Here is a 19,861-nt window from a genome sequence, read left to right as displayed (position 1 = left end):
CCATGCAGTTTGCATATAGGCCACACAGAGGAGTAGAGGATGCCACAGTGACCTTGCTTAACTTGCTGGTTAAACACTTGGAAGGGAATGGGTCTCATGCTAGACTTTTATTTGTGGATTTTTCTAGTGCTTTTAATACCATTCAACCTCACATTTTAATCAGTCGACTTTTAGAACAGTTCAAGCAACAATCTGGTGGGCTGGATCCTTGATTTTTTAACTAACAGGACACAGAGAGTGAGGGTAAATGAAACCCTATCAGACCAAGTCTGCTTATCCACTGGCTCCCCACAAGGGTGCGTGCTTTCACCACTTTTATTCATTCTCTACACAAATATGTGTCAGAGCACATATGACAACAGGACCATTTTAAAGTACGCAGACGATACGGTCATAGCCAGCCTGCTAAAGGATTCTGAAATTGGCCACGGTCCAGTCATCGATGACTTCGCCAAATGGTGTGAGGAATCTTATCTTCATTTAAACATATCTAAGACTAAAGATATGCAAATTGATTTTAGAAAAAAAGCCCACACACGAAGTTGCATCCATTAAGAGCCAAACTGTCGAGTGTGTACAATCGTACAAATATCTTGGGACAATTATTGACTCACAATTGAAGTTTGAAATGAATTGTGAAGCTGTGTGCAAAAAGGGGCACCAGCGTTTATATTGTTTGAGAAAACTGTCCCGGTTCCATATTGACAGAACCATGATGACTCTATTTTATCGTGCTTTTATTGAGTCCGTCATGTCTTTTTCTTTGGTGTTATGGTTTGGTAATCTTTCTTTGAAGAACAGAAACTCTTTGAACCAGATTGTGAAATGGTCTAGTAAATTGATCGGGGGGGAGCAACAGCTTAATCCTGAGTTTCTATACATCAGGCAGCTACAGCGAATATCCAGCTCAATCATAAATGATGAGTTCCACCCTCTGCACAGTGAATTCCGGCTTCTCCCTTCTAGGTGTAGACTTGCAGTCCCAAAGTGCAGAACTAAGCGCTATAGAAATAGCTTTGTTCCAGCAGCCATTATTGAGTGGAACAAGTCAGAGCGCCGATAAGCTTTCCACTGTCTGATGCGTCTATTCTGCGTTGTATTTACCGATCCACTGGAGGATTGGAACCCCTGAGCACTTTTTGCACCCTGCACTTTATACGCTTGTTGTATTTTATGTGTTTTTAAGTATTGTGTGGCTCTCTGCAAACAAATTTACCTACCGGTACAAATAAAGTAACTTGAACTTGAACTTGAGTATACAAGTTGCACGATTGGGCTGTCACACACCCACTGACAACTGATTGGCTGATGGCGGCCATATTATTTTAGACATGAAATTTTACCCACACTTCGAGACTGATGCGTAGGCATAGCATGCAATGTTTCAACTTGATTGGTCAAACGGATGAAGCAATAGAGGCATTTACACCTTTTCGCTTCTAAAGCTTCTATAGCACTATGTCAAGAGAGGTGGCACAACGTGTGGCCTTCCACAAGATCCAATAACACATTAGTGTACCACATTTGGTGAGGATTGGACAAAGCGTTCACGGCTTACTGCGGCCAGTATAAATTTTGGGAATATTCATTTTCTTTATAATACCTTTTTGAACATCAGTCTACTAAACAAATTGAATACTAATCTTGCCCAAACGGTTCGAGAGTTACAGACCAAAACACATTGTGGCTGCAACAGCCTTTTTGGTCATGACATAGCATTATTCATGACCAAAAAGTTATTTACTAATTTGGTTTAAGAATTATGCGGATTTGAATTGTGCCTGTGCCTGGACATTTTCAGGAACAGACACATATGGCTAAATAAAGCCAGTGCAAATACATGTGTTGAAGCACTCAAAAGGTTGATATATTACCATTGTGCAGCCTATTTTTACTGTTGGATTTGATATATTTTTTTATTTATTTTATTTTATTTTATTTTATTTTTTTTATATATATTTTTTGAGATATCACTTTATCATTGTACATCCAATTGGGGGCTGAGAGAAAGTACATACATAGTATGCAAAGTTAAAATTTGATGGGTAAATGAATTGAGGTGTTTGAGGCATTTTATTTATATTCCTTTTACAGTGCCACCTATTGGTCAAACTATATGAAATGACTACATACACACAAATACAAATAATACAAATAAAAAACTACGAAAACAATACTTTTAGGGGTGCTTGGACCCCTAAAAATATTAAAACTACAAGAATATGTTTTTAAAAATAGTAATATGGATTACAACATATCTTATGTATATATTGATCTATTTGGCCACCACAGTAGTTCAACCGGCGATACGGAGTACATGAAAAAAGTATTATGTATTTATTAATAATGAATGCCCAGAGGAATACAGGGAATTTATATTTAATATGTACATTGAGGAAACACAAGTCGCTCAAATATTTATTGCAGGTGCTAAAATCTTCTACAAGTCCACATCCTTTCTTTCTCATCCATCAAAACGTAGAGCCACATTGTCTCCATCTGCCTCTCCTCATTCTCCCCTCCACCCATCCTGTCACTGCGTGCACGCAGACACACAGATATTCCTCGTTCAGACTTCCTGGGAAAATAAGGTATTACAGAGATTAGGCTACTCAAGTCCAGAGATTCACTTTCTAGTTCACAGTCTGTACAATACCATGCCCACCCATTCATTTTGAGTGCATGACCAGTATACCTTGAGACCAGCGCTACTAAAATAATTACTGAAATCAGGCGGTGTAGCGCACTGTGGCCCGCAGGACGAGGAGTTGAGAAACGCTGCTTTAGACTAACGACACAATAAAAAGTTTATAATTTAATAAAGTTTCAATTTGTTCATTGTTAAATTGTTTTCCACACAAAGGGGCGTATTTGGCTGGATTTTCGTTATTATGGGTGGAGTTTGTGAATCTATTCTTAAATTAAGGACCTTGAAATGTATCCGATACCCACTTATATATCAAACAATACTGACCAAGGACTTCGCACGGTCGGCCTGAAAACACAGCTACATTGTTTATTGCCGCGATTAAACGCAAACAGCTGCAATTGGCTGTGAAGGCAATTTTAAACAGATCGTGAAAATGCCCTGCCTAGAAAGTGTGGGGAAGGGTGACGCAGGCGTTGTCTCCCTTGTGTGAAGCGGTCTCATAAAACGCCAGTCATACACGTCACAGGGTTTATAAACAAGTCTCCTCCTCTTTGAGCTCATTCCCGGATTTGTACAGAGGTAAGAATGATATGACCGTACTTCAGCAACAATGAAACAATTGCGTAAACAAAATAACGTTTTAATGTTCCCTCCGATAAAGGTCTCCCAAAATGCATTTAAACATATTTGAACGTTATAAATCAGGTATGTCGTCACTAATTTGCTATTATGAATTGTTTTCAATTGCAGGTCTGATGCTTTTTCAATGAAGATCGGGCGCCAAGGACTTCCAAGTATTTGAAGACAAATAGCAAAAAACATTTTTTCCTATCCAAGTAATGGACATTTGATTACTATTTTTGGCCTTCACATTTTGTTCCTGAAGAAAAGGCTTGCCTTTATCACAAACCCGCCCATACAATAGCCAAAGCCATTTTTTTTAAAAATATTTGCCTGCTAATGTTTTGGCTAGCTAGCTACCTTACCATGAATTTGCCATCTTAAACTTGAAACAGATCTGTTGCCTTAAGGCATTCATTATACCAGACGCTGAGTGGAGATATTAATAGTAAGTGTCGATTTTCCAAGAAATTTGAAGCCGAACGTATCACTCCAGTCTTTCAGCTAACTGCTAAGGACATGTAGCTACTTTGCTAACGGGTTAGCTATATATATTTTTATTATTTAATGTAGCTACAAATGAAACGAGTAGTAACAATCTAGCTAGGTAACGTAATGTATGAGCTCACACACTTAAGACCTCGGCGCTGGCCACGTTTACGTTAAAGCTCGTCGTCTTTGTGTGTGAGACGGGTTACCAGAGTAATAGCGAAATGAATGAGCTAGCTAAGTTATTGCTATAAGCAATCTGTACATAAAGATTGCCATATAGAAAGCAGGAAATAGTATTTTTTTTTATTGAAAGCGCATTTTTTTCTTAGGCTCTGGGGAGCTTAATGGAACGAACTGCCCGAGCAATCTATACATAAAGATTGCATTACATGAAGAACCTATGGATCTTGAAATTAATAAGGAATACTGACATTTTATGTTGTCGACTAACGTTACAGATCTCGAAAGCTGGCAAGGAAGCGAACTAGTCAGCTATCGTAGGACAAATAAACGGTTTCCCTTGGAATACTATAAACTAATCGGCAATCTGTTGATAAAGATTGCACAGTTGTGTGTCCATATGGGAATTCAACAACAGTGAAATTGATAATGATCGATTAAAATAGTCCATTGTCAGAGCTACTAAATAGCCACAAAATGGCGGACAAGCTGTTGTTTTATCCGAGAAAAGAAGATGGCTAACCATACTGAGGCAGCTAAACTGGCTAGTCTATCAGTGATGGCGGGATTGTATTTGTTTTCAGCAAACGAAACTGATAGACCGAAACCTCGCGTTTGTATTATATGCGCAACGCGTAGTTTTAATGGAATAGAATGAGCGTGTTGGCAATATAGCCTGGCAAATTAATTCGGATTTATTTATACACATTGAGCGTTTGGATTTTAAATGTAATACTTGCACCAAGGGGCGTATGAAGGCCAGAGCGCTCGCCCCCTTAGCATTATCCCCAGCGTGGCGACTCGAGTGTTCTTTCAGTGGTAGACATAGAGGGTGGGTTTCCAAGGTCTGACGTTACTTTTGGAGCAGTTTGATATTTTTTTAAAACCGCAGTAATGTAACGTTGGTTAGTTATCATACATGGCTACATATACTGAAAGCGCGAGAACTATACATTATTGAGTGTCCTTTCGAAACTGTCGACGATTTGATAATGATCTTTTGGCACGAAAAGTTGGAAAACTAGTAGCTATTTCGCAATGTTGGCTTGCTTTTGATAAAACAATTCACTTGCATAAAAATAAATGAATGGGAGATTTAAACGTCTTTTAAAGTGCGTCGCAGACATATAAACTTGGTAAACTAATAAGATGCATATATGATTGTCATTCATATATTGGAGCCTGTAATTGTGTCAGATCTGCTATTTCACGTGTTCTGTACAGAATTTAGAGGAATTTATCGGAAAAGTGGAATGGAAACTTTATTCATTAAAGTTAATTCAATAGGTTATATTTTTCCAGTTCACAAACGTACCCGGCAATGAATGATAATTGCTAACATGAACGGCAGTCTTCCAGCTGTGTGTAGTCTATATTTGATAGCCAAATTAATGGGTTCTTAAAATATGTTACTCTACTGATGATGAGCCTGGCAATTGAACGGATAACTCTCCATGCAAAATTATGTTTTCTGTCCATCTTGCGCATGTTTGTTGCACTCAGGTCTTTTGTCCCTGTGTTGTGTGGTGTCAGCTGCACTCCTGTCACTAAGCAACCAACCACAAAAGGCATGTGTATTTTATGCATAGGTTATTAAGTTTGAATATAACAACATTTGTTTACATGAAACTCATACATTTAGTGCCAAGCTTTTTTCCTGCATCCAGTTTTAAAAATAGTACCTGCCATTGTAATCAGAAGTTACTAAAAGCAGGTTTTTAGGTAAGAAATCTCAAGAATTAAAACTCATCAGTCATATCCCGTGTGATTAAAACCCATCATATTTTGCTCAGGACTCACATCTTGCAGTCTCTCACATCTGATGTTGATTGTACCCCCTAAGTTAAGTAAGCTTTAAACAAGGAATGTGTTTCTCTTTAAAAATTTCAATTGCAGCTCATGCTTGCCATTACACAACAGTTCATTTCAGCAATGATCATATGATGTCCTCTTGTCTGACATTTAAACAATTTTGCATATATGCAGTTTTGCATATCTAGTGAAGTTACTTTAGAATGTGTGTTATCTGTCAAATTTATACATGCTTATTTTTGATCTATTACACATTTGAGTTTGACATGATTATGCACACACAATCATCTGTGTAATAAGTACAACACAAGATTTACTTTGGCTTTCATTTGTCCTGAATTCTTTACTTTAAGAATGTCTGATCTTTAACTTTTGGTAGACTGGTTATAAGTTATTTCACTATGAAATCATGTGGCAAATAGTATAGCATAAGTGGTGAATATGCTGTAGTGTTTTTTTGACAGTTGGGTAAACATTTCTTTGGTTGGAATGGAGATTGAACTTTTAAGCAGGTTTGAAAAAGGTAAAGTATTGCATATTAATAATTGCATTATTCTTGATAGTGTGTTGTGAGTCAGAATTGTCTTTGAGAAGTGTGAATCAGTGTGTACGCTGTATTCCCTGATCTTGGTATTTGTGCTCAACTATCCTGGTTTTTGTTCCTACCGCTTTGATTGAATAGGCTGTAAACTAGAAAACTGGAAATAAATGGATGCATTCAGCTAAATTCTAAGGTCTGCTCTTGTAGCAAATATCTGCAGTCTAAATCAATGAGTTTAACAGTTTAGTTTATGGTTATAACCCCCACATTTGATAATTTCACTACTTAAAGTATTACTCATTTTGTAAGATGTGTGCCTGTGCATAAACGTTTGAGGAGTGAACATGCCTGCTTGTGTGAACACATTCTTACTACCTGATGATCAGAATACCTGCTGAGTGATGCCATATCTGACAATCTCAAATCAGTGGCCAATCCAGCCAGGATATAATCCAACGCGAATAATTAAATGCTCAAATGGGAGGAACACCAGTACACAAAATATGCTGTCATAACCAGGGTTGAAAAACTGCTTCATGTTAGGTTAAATTTGCTTAGCTAGGGACTCTTCTGTTCTTGGTAAAACATTGATTTTATGCATTTGTTGTGTGCAAATGGATGAATGGAAGAGGGATTAAATGAATATGCAAAATGTTTGTAGTGACAGTCCTAATGAGTCTGTCCTACTTATTATTCAGTTGTACTTTACTGAATGTCTTGGCTCAAGCAATATCACAGTCTTGATTGCAACCATTGTTTATTTCAGTTCAAATGAATTGCTTATTCATGGCAATGCATAGTATTTTTTTTACTGACAAAAGTTATGGTTGATTTAAGATTTTAACAATTATAGGAATGTGTCTTCATTTTGGCCTGCAATGCTTGCTTGTACATAACAAGAATTAGCACGTATTTCAGTGTATTATTTGTGATGTTATTGACCGTTGTGATCAGTTGTTTCTGTAAGAGCCACTTTGTACGAGCATGTATCATTCTATGTAACTTTAATTGTAAACCAAATGGGGAAAATGTTTGCCTTCTATTGTTTTGTAAAACCCAAAATCACTTACTCAAATGTACTTTAGAATCTGATACTAATGTCCATCTAATGTATGTAATGATTACATGTCCTTGTTTTATATAAAGGCTCTGTTCAGCCCAACACCACATGTGCCCCATTTCTTGGGTAGAAGTAAAAACATTGATGCGTATTCTAAATATATATAAATGAACAAGTAACTTCATGAAAATATCTTCAGCAGCCACTTCTCTCTTTCTGCCAGTTAAGGTTCAGAATTTCAATCTGCAATGCTGATCGTGTAGATTTTGATGGTGCAGGGTCTCAGAGGAAAGTGATATATAGAAGTGTATTTATAGCCCAAATAATAATATGTAATGGGACATGCTTTAAAGTGGATGTTTATTAAATATCCTTCTGCAGTATAATTTTAACAGGTACGTTTATCTCTATTTCACTTGTAGAAATGGCTGGGAGTGGCGTGGATCCCAGGGAAGTGATTAACGGAGTGGAGAATTTGCTGGGAAAAGATGGAGAGCTTCGCAGCCCTGAAGCAGTTACAAAGATTGTCAGGTATGGGAGAGAAGATCCCTCCATCTCCATATAATCTAGCTGTGGACAGACGTCTGAGCTGCAATGCATTCTGGGTCATCATGTGTCCTTCAAAATAACCACAATATGAAAAGGGCATTCATTAAGCTAATCATGATTTAAGGAGACTTTGAAAATATACATTTTCTCCAACCTCCTGTGATGATTGCTACTTAGTTGTACTTTCTGTCTGTCCCTCTCAGTCTAATGAAAGCCTCCCACAAGATGGTGAGCAGATGCATCTACCTAAATATTTTACTCCAGACCAAATCTCATGACATATTAAACAGGTGAGTCCAGTTTTTATTTATGACCACATTTATGGCTTGTGTTCCCCAGCAGCCACTAGCTGTTATACTTAAAGAGTAATTGGAATGAAATCTAGAAATGATGTTGGGGATTTGGTGGAAATCTACAATTGTGCACTTTGTATTGAAATATTTGTAATTATATATATATATATCTTGAACAGTTTGTTAGTTAGAGCTTAGAGATGGGTAAAGTACAGGTCAACACAGCAGAATCAACAGAAACAGATACCAAGTTGACCTTGATGATAGCAACTAATATTTAGTATATATTCTGAGGCTGATGTAAGCAGGGGTGTGGGGTTTTAAAATCTTCTTGGTATTCCTCCTATTCATTTTTGGTTAAATTTGAGTGTTCTTGCCTGCAGGAGCTGGTTTCGCATTATTCATCTGTGTTGCTGTCTCTGCAGATTTATCAGAGTGGGGGGATACAAGCTGCTAAATGCCTGGTTGACCTACTCCAAAACCACTAACAACACTCCCTTGCTGCAATTAATTCTCCTCACTCTGCAGAAATTGCCCCTCACGGTTGACCACCTCAAACAGGTAACTGTTCCTCTCCAGACACATCTAGGGCCAATCCGCATCTTTTAATATGAAGGGTATGGGTATAGATCTTTCCACAGTGCAGTTGCAGTGCAGCTAATAAGAACAAACAGATGAAAGCTAAGACACTATTTCTCTTTCCTTTCTCAGAACAACACAGCCAAACTAGTCAAACAGCTGAGCAAGAGTGGAGAGACTGAAGGTAAGAGCAGATCTATGAATCAAGCCTACATTTAGCATATTGGTTTCTTTCACCGCTCTCTGTTTATGTAAAGGCCCTGCAATGCAAATTGTGGGTGTCCGTCTCCCCTAGAATTGAGGAAGCTGGCAGGCGTGCTTGTCGAGGGCTGGATGGCCATCATTCGCTCTCAGGGTGTGTCAACAACCAGTGGAGCCTCCCCATCAGGTACTGAGCGCTTAGTGTATTACTTTACAGTTCCAAGTGATGGATCAGATGCTGTTCACTATTTAATTTCCACCTGACCTCCTTGAATTTCTGTTCACTTTCTAGGCATGCAGTCTGTTTTCTTTGTGAGCCTTAATGCACTTAAGGTGTGCAGTACTATAATATTTCCATAACAGTATTTCTCTCCCAGACAAGAAACGAAAGAAAGAGGAAGGTAAAGTCCGAAGCGGAGAGGTGAAGAAAGGTGGAGATGGAGTGAAGGTGGCACAGGAGGAGAAGAAGAAAGAGAAGCCCAAAGCCCACGCCCCCAGCCATGCCAAGTTCCGATCGACAGGTCAATGATGGCTTCTTTCTCTTGTCCTCGGTCACACATTTGTATGCCAACAGGAAGTTGATGAAACATTTAAAACTTTATTTATTTATTTTAAATGTGGTTTGTTCTTGTTCTCTTTGTTCTAAGGGGGCGGCCTGTAGCGTAGTGGTTAAGGTAAATGACTGGGACACCAAGGTCGGTGGTTCTAATCCCGGTGTAGCCACTATAAGATCCGCACAGCCGTTGGGCCCCTGAGCAAGGCCCTTAACCCTGCATTGCTCCAGGGGAGGATTGTCTCCTGCTTAGTCTAATCAACTGTACGTCGCTCTGGATAAGAGCATCATGTAAAAAAAAAAAAAAAAAGTACTATGTTGATGGAAACGCATTCTTTTGCAGTGTTACTGTTCCTTCCAAGTTGTTTCCCAACCTTTTTTTCCCCTCAGGATTTAGTTGTTGCCTGTACTGCGGTCATTAGCATATACAGAACTTCACTCAGCACCCAGGATTAACTGCCTTCTCTTCCTCACAGGCCTAGAAGTGGACACCCCCAGTCCTCTTCCTGCTAAAAAACCCCCAACCGCCCCCCAGCTTGGAGACAAATACAATATCAAACCTGCTGTTCTCAAGAGGCCCAGGTAAATTACGTCTAGGGATATGATTGTGTTCATGAGTTACGAACAATCATCTCTTTTTTCCTAATTTTGTCTATATTACACACATGCATGGGCTTCTAATGCATGAATATCCAGAATGTCAGAAAGATACTGGTTTTGTGAGCATGCAACAGACACCCTCGACACCTTGCTCTGAAGTACCCCATGTGGTCAGAAAGTGTAACTGTTTGCACATATCTCAGCCCCTCTCTGTCAGATTTACCTGTGGAGAAGAAATACAAACCACTCAACACCACACCTAATTCCACTAAGGAGATAAAAGTCAAGATTATCCCAGCACAGCGTAAGCACTTTAAATATCTGTTCTGTGTTCATTTCACACACTTTTTGCTCAGCTTATCTCTAGTCTGTTCACTGTGAAGAAGAGCTAGCTGTATTGGTAGTATAGATTCCCAGGGCAGTGCGTCTATATGTTTATTCTATTCCCTCTGATTTCCCTGGCTCAGCAATGGAGTGCACTGGGTTCTTGGATGCTCTTAACTCTGCTCCAGTTCCTGGGATCAAGATTAAGAAGAAGAAGAAGGCTGTGTCTCCAACATCAAATAAGGTATACCACCACCCAGCCGTCCCTCCATCTTACGACACACAGTGCTAGCCTCGATTGATTTAGCATTGATTTGGTCCAGATTATAGTCATTGAGACTTCCATGAAGTGAAAGCGTGCTTTGGATTTACAGCATAGATCTTGGAGTTTGCCAGTGAGCTCTGAAAATCCAGCTGGCAAGTACTTAGCAGCTGCGAGGGCAAGTTGTAAAAGGTCTTAATTGTTGGCTTCCATGAGCCTAACCGAAGACAACTTCCAGCAGCCAATGAAAAAGAGACAATTCGACACCATAATCTTTCAGTTGTTCTAGAGAGAAACGATGAACGTTGTGATATTTTATGGTTCCACATGGCTTGGTGGCACACCCCGTCATTCCATTATGTATGTGTATGGTGTGTGCACCAGTGGTCTCCAACCCTGGTCCTGGAAAGCTACTGGGTCTGCTGGTTTTCGTTGTTACTCTGCACCTAATTAATCAATTAGGGCGGTTGTTTACACAGTTAACTCATCTCACCTGATTACCTGGGTATGAAAATGGTGCTGATTTAAAAAAAACAGCAGACCCAGTAGCTCTCCAGGACCAGGGTTGGAGACCACTGATGTACACTTTAACATAATATATTACAGATCGAGTAATTTTAAATCTTTAGAGTGTGTCAAAGTACATTTAGTAAGAACTTTCAAGCCAAGCAGACCTAGTGGTGTCAGTATACTGTATCATGGGTACTGTTGCAGTGCACTAATTTGCTTGTAATTCTCGCTTTCCTCTTCTCAGCCCTGCCCATTTGACAGCAAGCCTGTACCCTACCCTGCCCCTCAGAGTAAACCCTTATCCCCTGAGCCCCCTGCCACTCAGAGTCCCCCTCATGAGGCCCCCGACCTGGAGCAGCCAGGCACGCCTGTGCCCAGTGAGGAAACTGAGGTCATGGATACAGGTAAGACGCTACAGCCTGTTCAGTGTCCCCATCTGCTGACCCTGCTTTATAGACTCATCATATGTCTTTAGATTATGGGGAAACTTTGAGTTTTTGCCCTCCTTTCACAAGATGTCACTAAAAGCTTTTCAACATCACACAACTTTTGGAATGTATGCCTTTTGTGTCTTGTGGGTGCTTGTTCACATGTGCTTAATATGGTCCAGGTATGGAATGCATTGAATGATGTAGCGTAGCCTCTAAACTGGCTGGCCCCTGGCCATGATGTGAGGGTAAACACACCTACTGTTTAATTAGTGCAGTGCGATCGTTAAAGCCAGTCATGACCTTGGTGTCATGTTTAATGACTGGTACATGGATATACTTGTAGGTGTACTTGTAGGTGTATTCACACTTCTAGAGTTGTGAATATGCAGTACGCTTGTTCTGACTCAACTGCAGAGCAAGAGTAGGCTTCCTAACCCCTCTCTCTGTCTCAGGGGAGAGACCCAACGCTCTCTCGGAACCACGTGGAGAGGAGGAGAGCCTACTCACAAAGAGCGGGAAGAAGAAGAAGAGCGTTCGCTGGGCAGAGGAGGCGCAGCTGAAAGAGTATTTCTTCTTTGACCTTGATGAGACTGAGAGAGGTGATTTTTTTTTTTTTTTCAGATTCACTCCCACTCATATTCCACGAGTACATTACCCATGGAAACATCTGTTGCCTATGTTTGGATTTTATTTCGCATTTGCGGGAGAGACACCCCTGTCTCAGCTGACTTGCAAAAGCCAACACTTTGCATGTTATCTACTGAGTTATGTATCCTTCTGAACAGTGCCAGGGCCTTGAATCAAACCTTCAACCCTCTGTTTTCAAGCGTAGCTCCTTAATCTCCCCACCACGTTTCAGCCTATCTGTTGCTGTGAGCTGTTTCTGGCAGTACGAGGCTGATGCTCCGTACTGACAGGATGTGGTCTCATTTGAGTTGTATTTCCCCCCCATGTCCACAGTCAACGTCAATAAGATCAAAGACTTTGGCGAAGCTGCCCGGCGTGAGCTGATGATGGACCGGCAGGCCTTCGAGACGGCACGGCGGCATTCCCACGATGCCATGGAGGAGAGCACGGCCTGGACCCCGCCTCGGCCCCTGACCATGGTCACCAGCCTGGTCATCTCAGGGGCCAACAGCAGCGAGAAGCACACGCAGAGGGACAGGGAGCTGGGCATCCTGCAGGAGATCTTCCTCAGCAAGGACAGGTGACTTCCTGTGATGGAAGAGTGAAGCTTCATTAACTCTGTTAAACTATCCACTCCTGAATTTGCTCTCTATAGCGAGGTACCTAGTTTGGTTCATATCACTTGGTCACTTTTAAGACTATGGATTTTTGGGTTTCTGAAACATCACTTTGTAACTTTGAAGAAATTGAATCCTTTATTGATTTTAATAGTATATTCTTTGTTTATGAAATCAAAATTCTTGTACTGAACACCTATTTTGTAGCTGTACTGAACACTAATGAAGTGTGTGTGTGCTTATCTCTGTTTGGGCTGGTGTGTAAAAGGCTGTGTTTCTGTGTGTGTCCTTCAGTGTGCCAGACACCCCTCATGAGCCAGAACCAGAGCCTTATGAGCCTGTGCCCCCGAGACTCATACCCATCGATGAGGTAGGCTAACTCAATAACAGAAAATACAGGTTCTTAGTCTACATAATAATAATAATGCTCATAATAATGATAATGGCAGCATGGATGGTGCAGTGGGTAGCACTGCACCATCCTCACACTCCTCACAGCAAGGAGGTCCTGGGTTCGAATCCCGGTCGGCCAGGGCCTCTGTGTGGAGTTTACATGTTCTCCCCTTGTCCCCGTGGGTTTCCTCCGAGTACTCCGGTTTCCTCCCACAGTCCAAAGACATGCAGGTTGGGCTGATTGGAGAGTCTAAACTGCCCATAGGTATGAGTGTGTGAGTGAATGGTGTGTGTGCCCTGCGATGGACTGGCGACCTGTCCAGGGTGTGTTCCTGCCTTTCGCCCAATGTATGGTGGGATAGGCTCCAGCCCCCCTGCGACCCTGTTCAGGATAAGCGGGTTAAGATAATGGATGGATGGATGGATGGATGGATAATGATAATAGTAATATTTTATGTATGTGTTTGTAATGAGCACCCAATTATATGGTTATACGAGTTAAATATTAGCATGCTTTTGAAAGCATCCAAATATTTCAGAGCCTCAGCTGCCTGTGGATATGTAGTATTAGGTTTCCGTTCCGCACATTGACTTTGTTCCCTTCTGCAGGACTGCACTTCAGTAGACGAGAGCTTCCAGGAGCCCCTGGACGCCCCTGCCCTGGCTGGCTCCTCTTCCGGCCCCCCTGAGGGCTCCAAGCTGCCCCCTGTCCTGGCCAACCTGATGGGCAGCATGGGGAGCAGTGGCCGCAGCCCCCAGGCTCAGGGCCCCTCAGTCAATGTGCAGGAGCTGCTGACCTCCATCATGGTGAGAGCCTGGGGCTCATTCACACGTAAAAGCATCTTCTTCTCCTCTGCGCAGTAATGCCCCTTTACTGTCAGTCTGTGAGGGGAATCTGTGCTAGGAGGCTACTGTGTGCTTATGTTGTCATACTTATTTATTTGGGCACTGAGGACACCAGACTACTGAGGCATTGGAGAAGCTAGCAGGATCATATTTGTATTTTGTCAGAATGACCCAGTCCTCCAGGTCCTTGGCACTGATCAGTTGATAAAGACGCACAGCATCACATAGCACACTACAGCTTGTTGAGGAACCAGCACACGACAGAAGAATGAGTGCGTTTGGCTCTACAAGGGTACCACCCACGGTTTACACGGTATTTCACACTGCTGTACCGCCAGAAAGCCTCCACACCATCGCTCAACACAGCCTGTTTCAGCACTGTGGAAAAGACCCACAGTGTGCTTGTGCTCAAATGTGCTTGTGCTCACCACAGCCAAGTAACCTGACTCCCTCCCTCAGTGTGTTAATCTACGCAGATGCCTTATACCCCTAAACACTAAGGGTGATAAGCAAATGTACTCTCCCCTATTGGTCCTGGTTGTTTGGGTTGTCCACAGATATGAAATCAGGGTTTATGGGAGGCACGTCAGCTCAGTAGACATAAAGAGTCTCTAGACGTCTGCTGTATTCATGTGGACAGGGAGACTTTTGTGATACAGAACCAATGACAAACTCAAACCACACATTATAATTACATTATTGCTTTCATTTTCCCCGCCCTTTCCTACACCCTTCACATGTACCTAGCTGAGTTTCCACCATGGTAAATCATAACTGCAGATCAGACAGACACAGTTTTCTTTCATGTCCTCACTTTCTTTGTATCTAAGGTGCAGTGCCTAGCAACCCATCTGTGACCTTGGCCTGTTCCACCACACAGGCACTGCTGTAGGTGGTGTCTGCTGCACACTAAACACCTCACTAACAGTGCATGAGAATAAACGCAAAGTGTACCGTTTGGGAAATGAACTGTTAATTAGATGAATATTGTAATACTATTGAATGAATGTTTATTTGATAGATTGCTTGATTGTTCACAAGGATGAACGGTTTCTGCTTCTTTTCAATGGCTGTATGTGTATGCAGTGGCTTATTCAGGAATAGTAGTAGTTTAAACTCTTTGAGAGCTCCTTATCACATGTGGTTTTATATTAATGTCATAATTTACATGATGTGGTCCTGAGGGAGAAACTGAGACGGTAGAGGTCAGCCTAGCAGATGCTCTGGGAAGGTTTGGGAAGGGCTGAGTGATGTGGCCTGTAGTTTACGGGACCTGTTGTGTGCCTTCCCCAGGGGGCTCAAGGCGGCCACTCGGCTGAGGACCTGATAAAGCAGCCCAACTTCTCCGACCAGATCAAACAGCTGCTGGGGTCCCTGCAGCAGGGCCAGCCCCAGAACCCGCCCTCCGGACCACCTCCGGGAGCAGGCCCAGGTACTGAGCCATGGGCACACATCACCTTTTCACTGGCACTCAAATCCTGTCACATTGCTGATTGGGTTTGATGTCCATGTGGAAACAGGGACGACACTCATTCATCCCGATGCTAAACCTTATTTTGAGCCTGGTCATATTGAGGAGTTCTTTCCTGTCTTTGTGTACAAGATGGCTGAACCTCTGCAGTACTAACTGAAGTCTGTTCATCTCCACGCCCTTACAGTGAACCCTGGCTTACTTGGCCACGGCCCCGGAATGAACATGAACATGAATATGAACATGAACATGAACATGAACATGGCGATGCCCATGAACGGCGGGTATCTGCCCAACAACCCCCCCTCCGGCCCCCACTTCCCCCACCCGCCCCCGCCCCACGGCCACGCCCCGCCCTTCCCTGTCGCAGGCGGGCCCCGGATGATGGGCCCGCCCCCAGGCCAGCCCAGAGGAGGCGACGGAGGAGGTTACTGGGGGGAGGAGCCCATGAGGGGAGGCCCACACCGAGGCGGAGGAGGCCACTTCCACCGCGGCAGGGGAGGGCGAGGAGGCCGGGGGGGGCGAGGGGGCGGGGGACCCCCCCCCAGGGGAGGAGGCGAGTTCATCACAAACCGCATTTCATTACCACACATACACACCTTATGGGCAGCCTATAGCCTAGCTCAGGGGTCGGCAACCCTGGTCCTGGAGAGCCGCAGGGTGTGCTGGCTTTTGTCGTTACTCAGCACTTAATTGATCGATTAAAGCAGTGGATTACACAGTTAATTCGCCTCACCTGGTTTCTTGGGTCTGAATCAGTTGCTGGTATCAAGGCGAAAACAAAAACCAGCACACCCTGCGGCTCTCCAGGACCAGGGTTGCTGACCCCTGGCCTAGCTGCTTGACTGGGACCGGGAAGGTTGTTTGTTCAAGCTCCAGTGTAGCCACAATAACATCTGCACAGCTGTTAACCCCACATTGCTCCATGGGGGATTGGCCCCTGCCTAGTCTAATGGATAAAAGCGTCCAGCTAAATAACTAATGTAATGGAAAACATTTTAGATTTTAGATAAAACAACAATTTTTTTCTTTATGTTTTTAACAAGCCCCTTCTTTCTCTCTCTTTCGCAGACATGTCGAGTCGGCCGGTGTGTCGGCACTTCAAAGTGAAGGGAAACTGTCGATACGAGAACAACTGTGCTTTTTACCACCCTGGCGTGAATGGACCGCCTTTGCCCTAATTCCCCTGAAAGACAGGATGACTGAATTATGAAGCTGGATTCACCACTACGTCGCCCGCTTCAGGGCGGGAAAGCACTCTTCACTAGCTCTGCTCTCCAGGCATTTCTGTGGTTTTTTTGTATTTTTTTATTTTATTTTATATTTTATGGGAATGCTGGAGTATCAAACTAAAAAAGAAAACCCAGCTTACTTAAGACTTGTGTGGAGCATATGTTTGTGATTAATAAGGAGACAGATGGACGGTGAAGGTTAGTTTGCTCTCTCCTCCTGTCCTTTTGCCCTGGTGACTTTATCGCATTGCTGTAAATATTACGTACTTCTTGAATCAAACACTAGGTGGCGATATCTTCAAGACTATCCTTCTGGTTCGTTGGCAGTGCCCTCTCACCTCTGGGACAGTTTTGTGTCCCTTTTTTTCCATTTTTGGTCACTGCCACTAAGCAGTCATTTGATTTTGCTTGATTATATTTCTCATGTTTTCATTTTGTTTTTGGTTTTTTCAACAAGGTAATGACACTAAAATGTATAATATGAAACGCTCAGTTACATTTAGTGAATGAGAGCCTGCAGGTGCATCTACCATATAGGACATAAATCAGTGCAAAGAGCACATTGTTCCACTGCAGTATATTGCAGTGCGATGAACAAAGACTGAACAGCACTGAACAGCATAAGGGGCCCTGGCCCATTATGGTTTCTGTCTCTGAGCACAAGGAAATGCACTTTGATTTTAACTGTGGTTCTTCAGTTTGCTAAGCTCCAGGCAGATGAGTAAGCCCTTTTATCTCCAAAAGAAAAAAAAAAGTTTTATTTGTTTAAAAATAAGATTCGACCTGACTCATCAACAGTGGTTCTGCTGTGCCTGTTATTCAATTTACACGTGGTATTTCATTTCATGAAATGTTTCCTGCCCTGGAAAGTGGCATTAACATGTTCTACAACAGTTCTGTTACGGACAGTTGAATGAGGTCGTTTTGCACATTTAGTCCATGGTTTATTGAGACAAACCCCGCCCAAAAAAGAAGCCTGTCCTCTAAGAAGTTGTGTTCCATAGACTGGAAAGTATTGTTCAAAAGACATTAGCATAGGAGCAGAACTGAGCTATAGACTAATGAGTTCTTGTTGTAGACCAAAGCTAACACTCCCAGAATTTATTCCCAATTTGTAATATTAGACTGCTAAAAGGCTGGCCTGGGCAGATAGTGGTTAATAGCCTGTACGTCTGTTTGCCTGGTATAGAGTATTTTGTATTAATTTTTAAGGAGCATACTATTGTGAATATACCCCAAATCATTCTTTTACATCATAGACACTATGTGGTTTTAAATGCTAACTTTTAATCTTGGGTTTACGTGCTCTCAGTGTTATATGAGCCAGGTGACACACGGTTCTCTGGGAAACAAAGTGTTTTCTGTGAAAACATTGGCCTTCATGTCTCTTGTGGGACTGCAACAATGGCTTTTTTTTTTTTTTTTTAAGAACGGCTTCTCATTAATTTTCCAGACAAGCTTGTATGGCAGTGTTATTTGTGCGTATGTGGCTACATAAAAGCATATGCACACATTCATATGCATTTCCATTATTTCAATGTATATATTTTGTACATGCATTAATAAATGTGGAGAAACTAAAGATGGATTTTTACTTTGTTTTATTTACTTGTCCCATTATTTCATAGAATGCCTACATAGGAAGTAAAAAGCAATCGTTGATTAACCAAAATCCATTCATGTATTTATTCAGTTTTGTCCATTTTTCAATCAATCAATCTGAATGCTGCATTAGTCATAATTTACTGTGAACCTTCATGTCTGCCTGTCACGCCTTCACAAAAGTAACATTCTTAGATTTTAACAGCAGAGGGAGCTGTGGAGTTACTGCATATCTGACTGTACTACTGCCTCACATGCGTTAGCTACACCAATCACAGAGAAGTTGGGATATCTGGAGAAACCAGCAGGACTCTCCCACACAGATCCTGGTATGCAGGGCGGGGTTTGGTCTGCATGTCCTCTGTAATGTGTGTTCAGGAGTGGCTTTTCCTGGTTCCTTGTTTTCTCTCTGGCAAATATTGACAAGGCAGCAGTGACAACTCAGAGTTAACTGAAAATGAGCGATCAAGAATAAGGACACCTCAGCACTCCTGCTGTACTGTGTCTACCTGTGTGTATCCTGATACTCGCTAAAACGTGATTCATCTCTGTAGCTATGGCCACTAAGTTCTCGGTGAAGAGTACCTTGATGTGGTTTATGGCGGTCATGGGGTAGTTACCTGTGTTGCAACAGGTTTTCTCAGTTTGCCAAGATTTTAAACCCCCAGTTCAGATTTGTAACAGGACACGGAAACCATGTTTGCCTATTACGTAGGCTGTGGCTGTGAAATGTCAGAAGCTCTTGAAATAAAACTTTAATTTTCTGAATTCTGACTGCAAGTGTCAACTATGGATATCCACTGGGGATTCACCACTGACCACAGAGTCAGTGAGGGAAGAGAGTTCATATTAGAGATTTGATTCATCAATCTGAAACGTATAAATATAATCAAGCAGTTCATGTCATGGAGCCCTGAATAATAAACCCTTTCACTACTGCTGACTGTATCCCTGGAGTGTGGGTCTGGGCTGAATCACCATAGTATTCCCTGTCCATGAGCTGGTGAGATGACAGTGAGTGGAGAAGGGGAGTTTGCTGTGAGTTTGCTTGCAGCGGTGCATTTTGAGAGGATACATCTGCGTGTGATGTGAGGTCTACTGCTGCCGATACTGCTGAAAGGGAACTGAAGTGGTTTTCCATGATAATTCCAGTATATTTGGTTGGATATATTTATACTTTTTTTTTTACAGCAGTTACATTTAAAAAATGTTACATACATTGAAACAGAAAATGCTGTCTTTTTAAAAAGAATTTTTGTGAAATGAATTAAAAAGTAATGTTACATATTGCTTTGGGGGGGTTCTACTGAATGGGGGTAATTAACAAAGTGACAGTTGCAGGATGTGTCCTGTCTGGGCTGTGTTGATGTTACTTTGCATGTAAAATGGCTATTTTCTCATTGACCATACCATTA

The 19,861-nt window shown here is 42.0% G+C and overlaps 1 protein-coding gene across 3 annotated transcripts; it reads left to right on the top strand.

The window, feature by feature from the left end:
* Positions 1-3,082: 3,082 nt before the first annotated feature.
* Positions 3,083-18,426, top strand: LOC133141879 (serine/threonine-protein phosphatase 1 regulatory subunit 10-like). Of its 3 annotated transcripts, none has more exons than XM_061262699.1 (19): positions 3,083-3,229; positions 3,401-3,486; positions 7,779-7,887; positions 8,109-8,195; positions 8,624-8,759; positions 8,910-8,961; positions 9,073-9,165; positions 9,356-9,499; positions 10,008-10,113; positions 10,335-10,435; positions 10,599-10,699; positions 11,472-11,631; positions 12,111-12,257; positions 12,619-12,865; positions 13,197-13,272; positions 13,905-14,102; positions 15,435-15,573; positions 15,800-16,168; positions 16,684-18,426. In XM_061262699.1, the coding sequence occupies exons 3-19, from the start codon at positions 7,781-7,783 to the stop codon at positions 16,791-16,793; spliced, it is 2,373 nt and encodes a 790-aa protein (XP_061118683.1). In that variant the 5' UTR covers positions 3,083-3,229; positions 3,401-3,486; positions 7,779-7,780; the 3' UTR covers positions 16,794-18,426. The 3 variants fall into 3 exon arrangements, with proteins under 3 accessions (XP_061118683.1, XP_061118673.1, XP_061118665.1); XM_061262689.1 differs by having other exon boundaries at positions 3,401-3,719; XM_061262681.1 differs by having other exon boundaries at positions 3,401-7,887.
* Positions 18,427-19,861: the final 1,435 nt, after the last annotated feature.

This window comes from Conger conger, chromosome 1 (assembly GCF_963514075.1).
Source record: "Conger conger chromosome 1, fConCon1.1, whole genome shotgun sequence".
Classification (NCBI taxonomy): domain Eukaryota; kingdom Metazoa; phylum Chordata; class Actinopteri; order Anguilliformes; family Congridae; genus Conger; species Conger conger.
The sequence above is the reverse complement of the archived record's forward strand: the minus strand, read 5'-3'. Positions and strand labels throughout refer to the sequence as shown.

Bases quoted from the DNA above. Each gene is read 5' to 3' on its own strand.
- LOC133141879 (XM_061262699.1), top strand. From the start codon at position 7,781: ATGGCTGGGAGTGGCGTGGATCCCAGGGAAGTGATTAACGGAGTGGAG. The intron at 8,760-8,909 runs GTAACTGTTCCT...TTCCTTTCTCAG, and splicing joins CGGTTGACCACCTCAAACAG to AACAACACAGCCAAACTAGT. The intron at 10,700-11,471 runs GTATACCACCAC...TCCTCTTCTCAG, and splicing joins TGTCTCCAACATCAAATAAG to CCCTGCCCATTTGACAGCAA.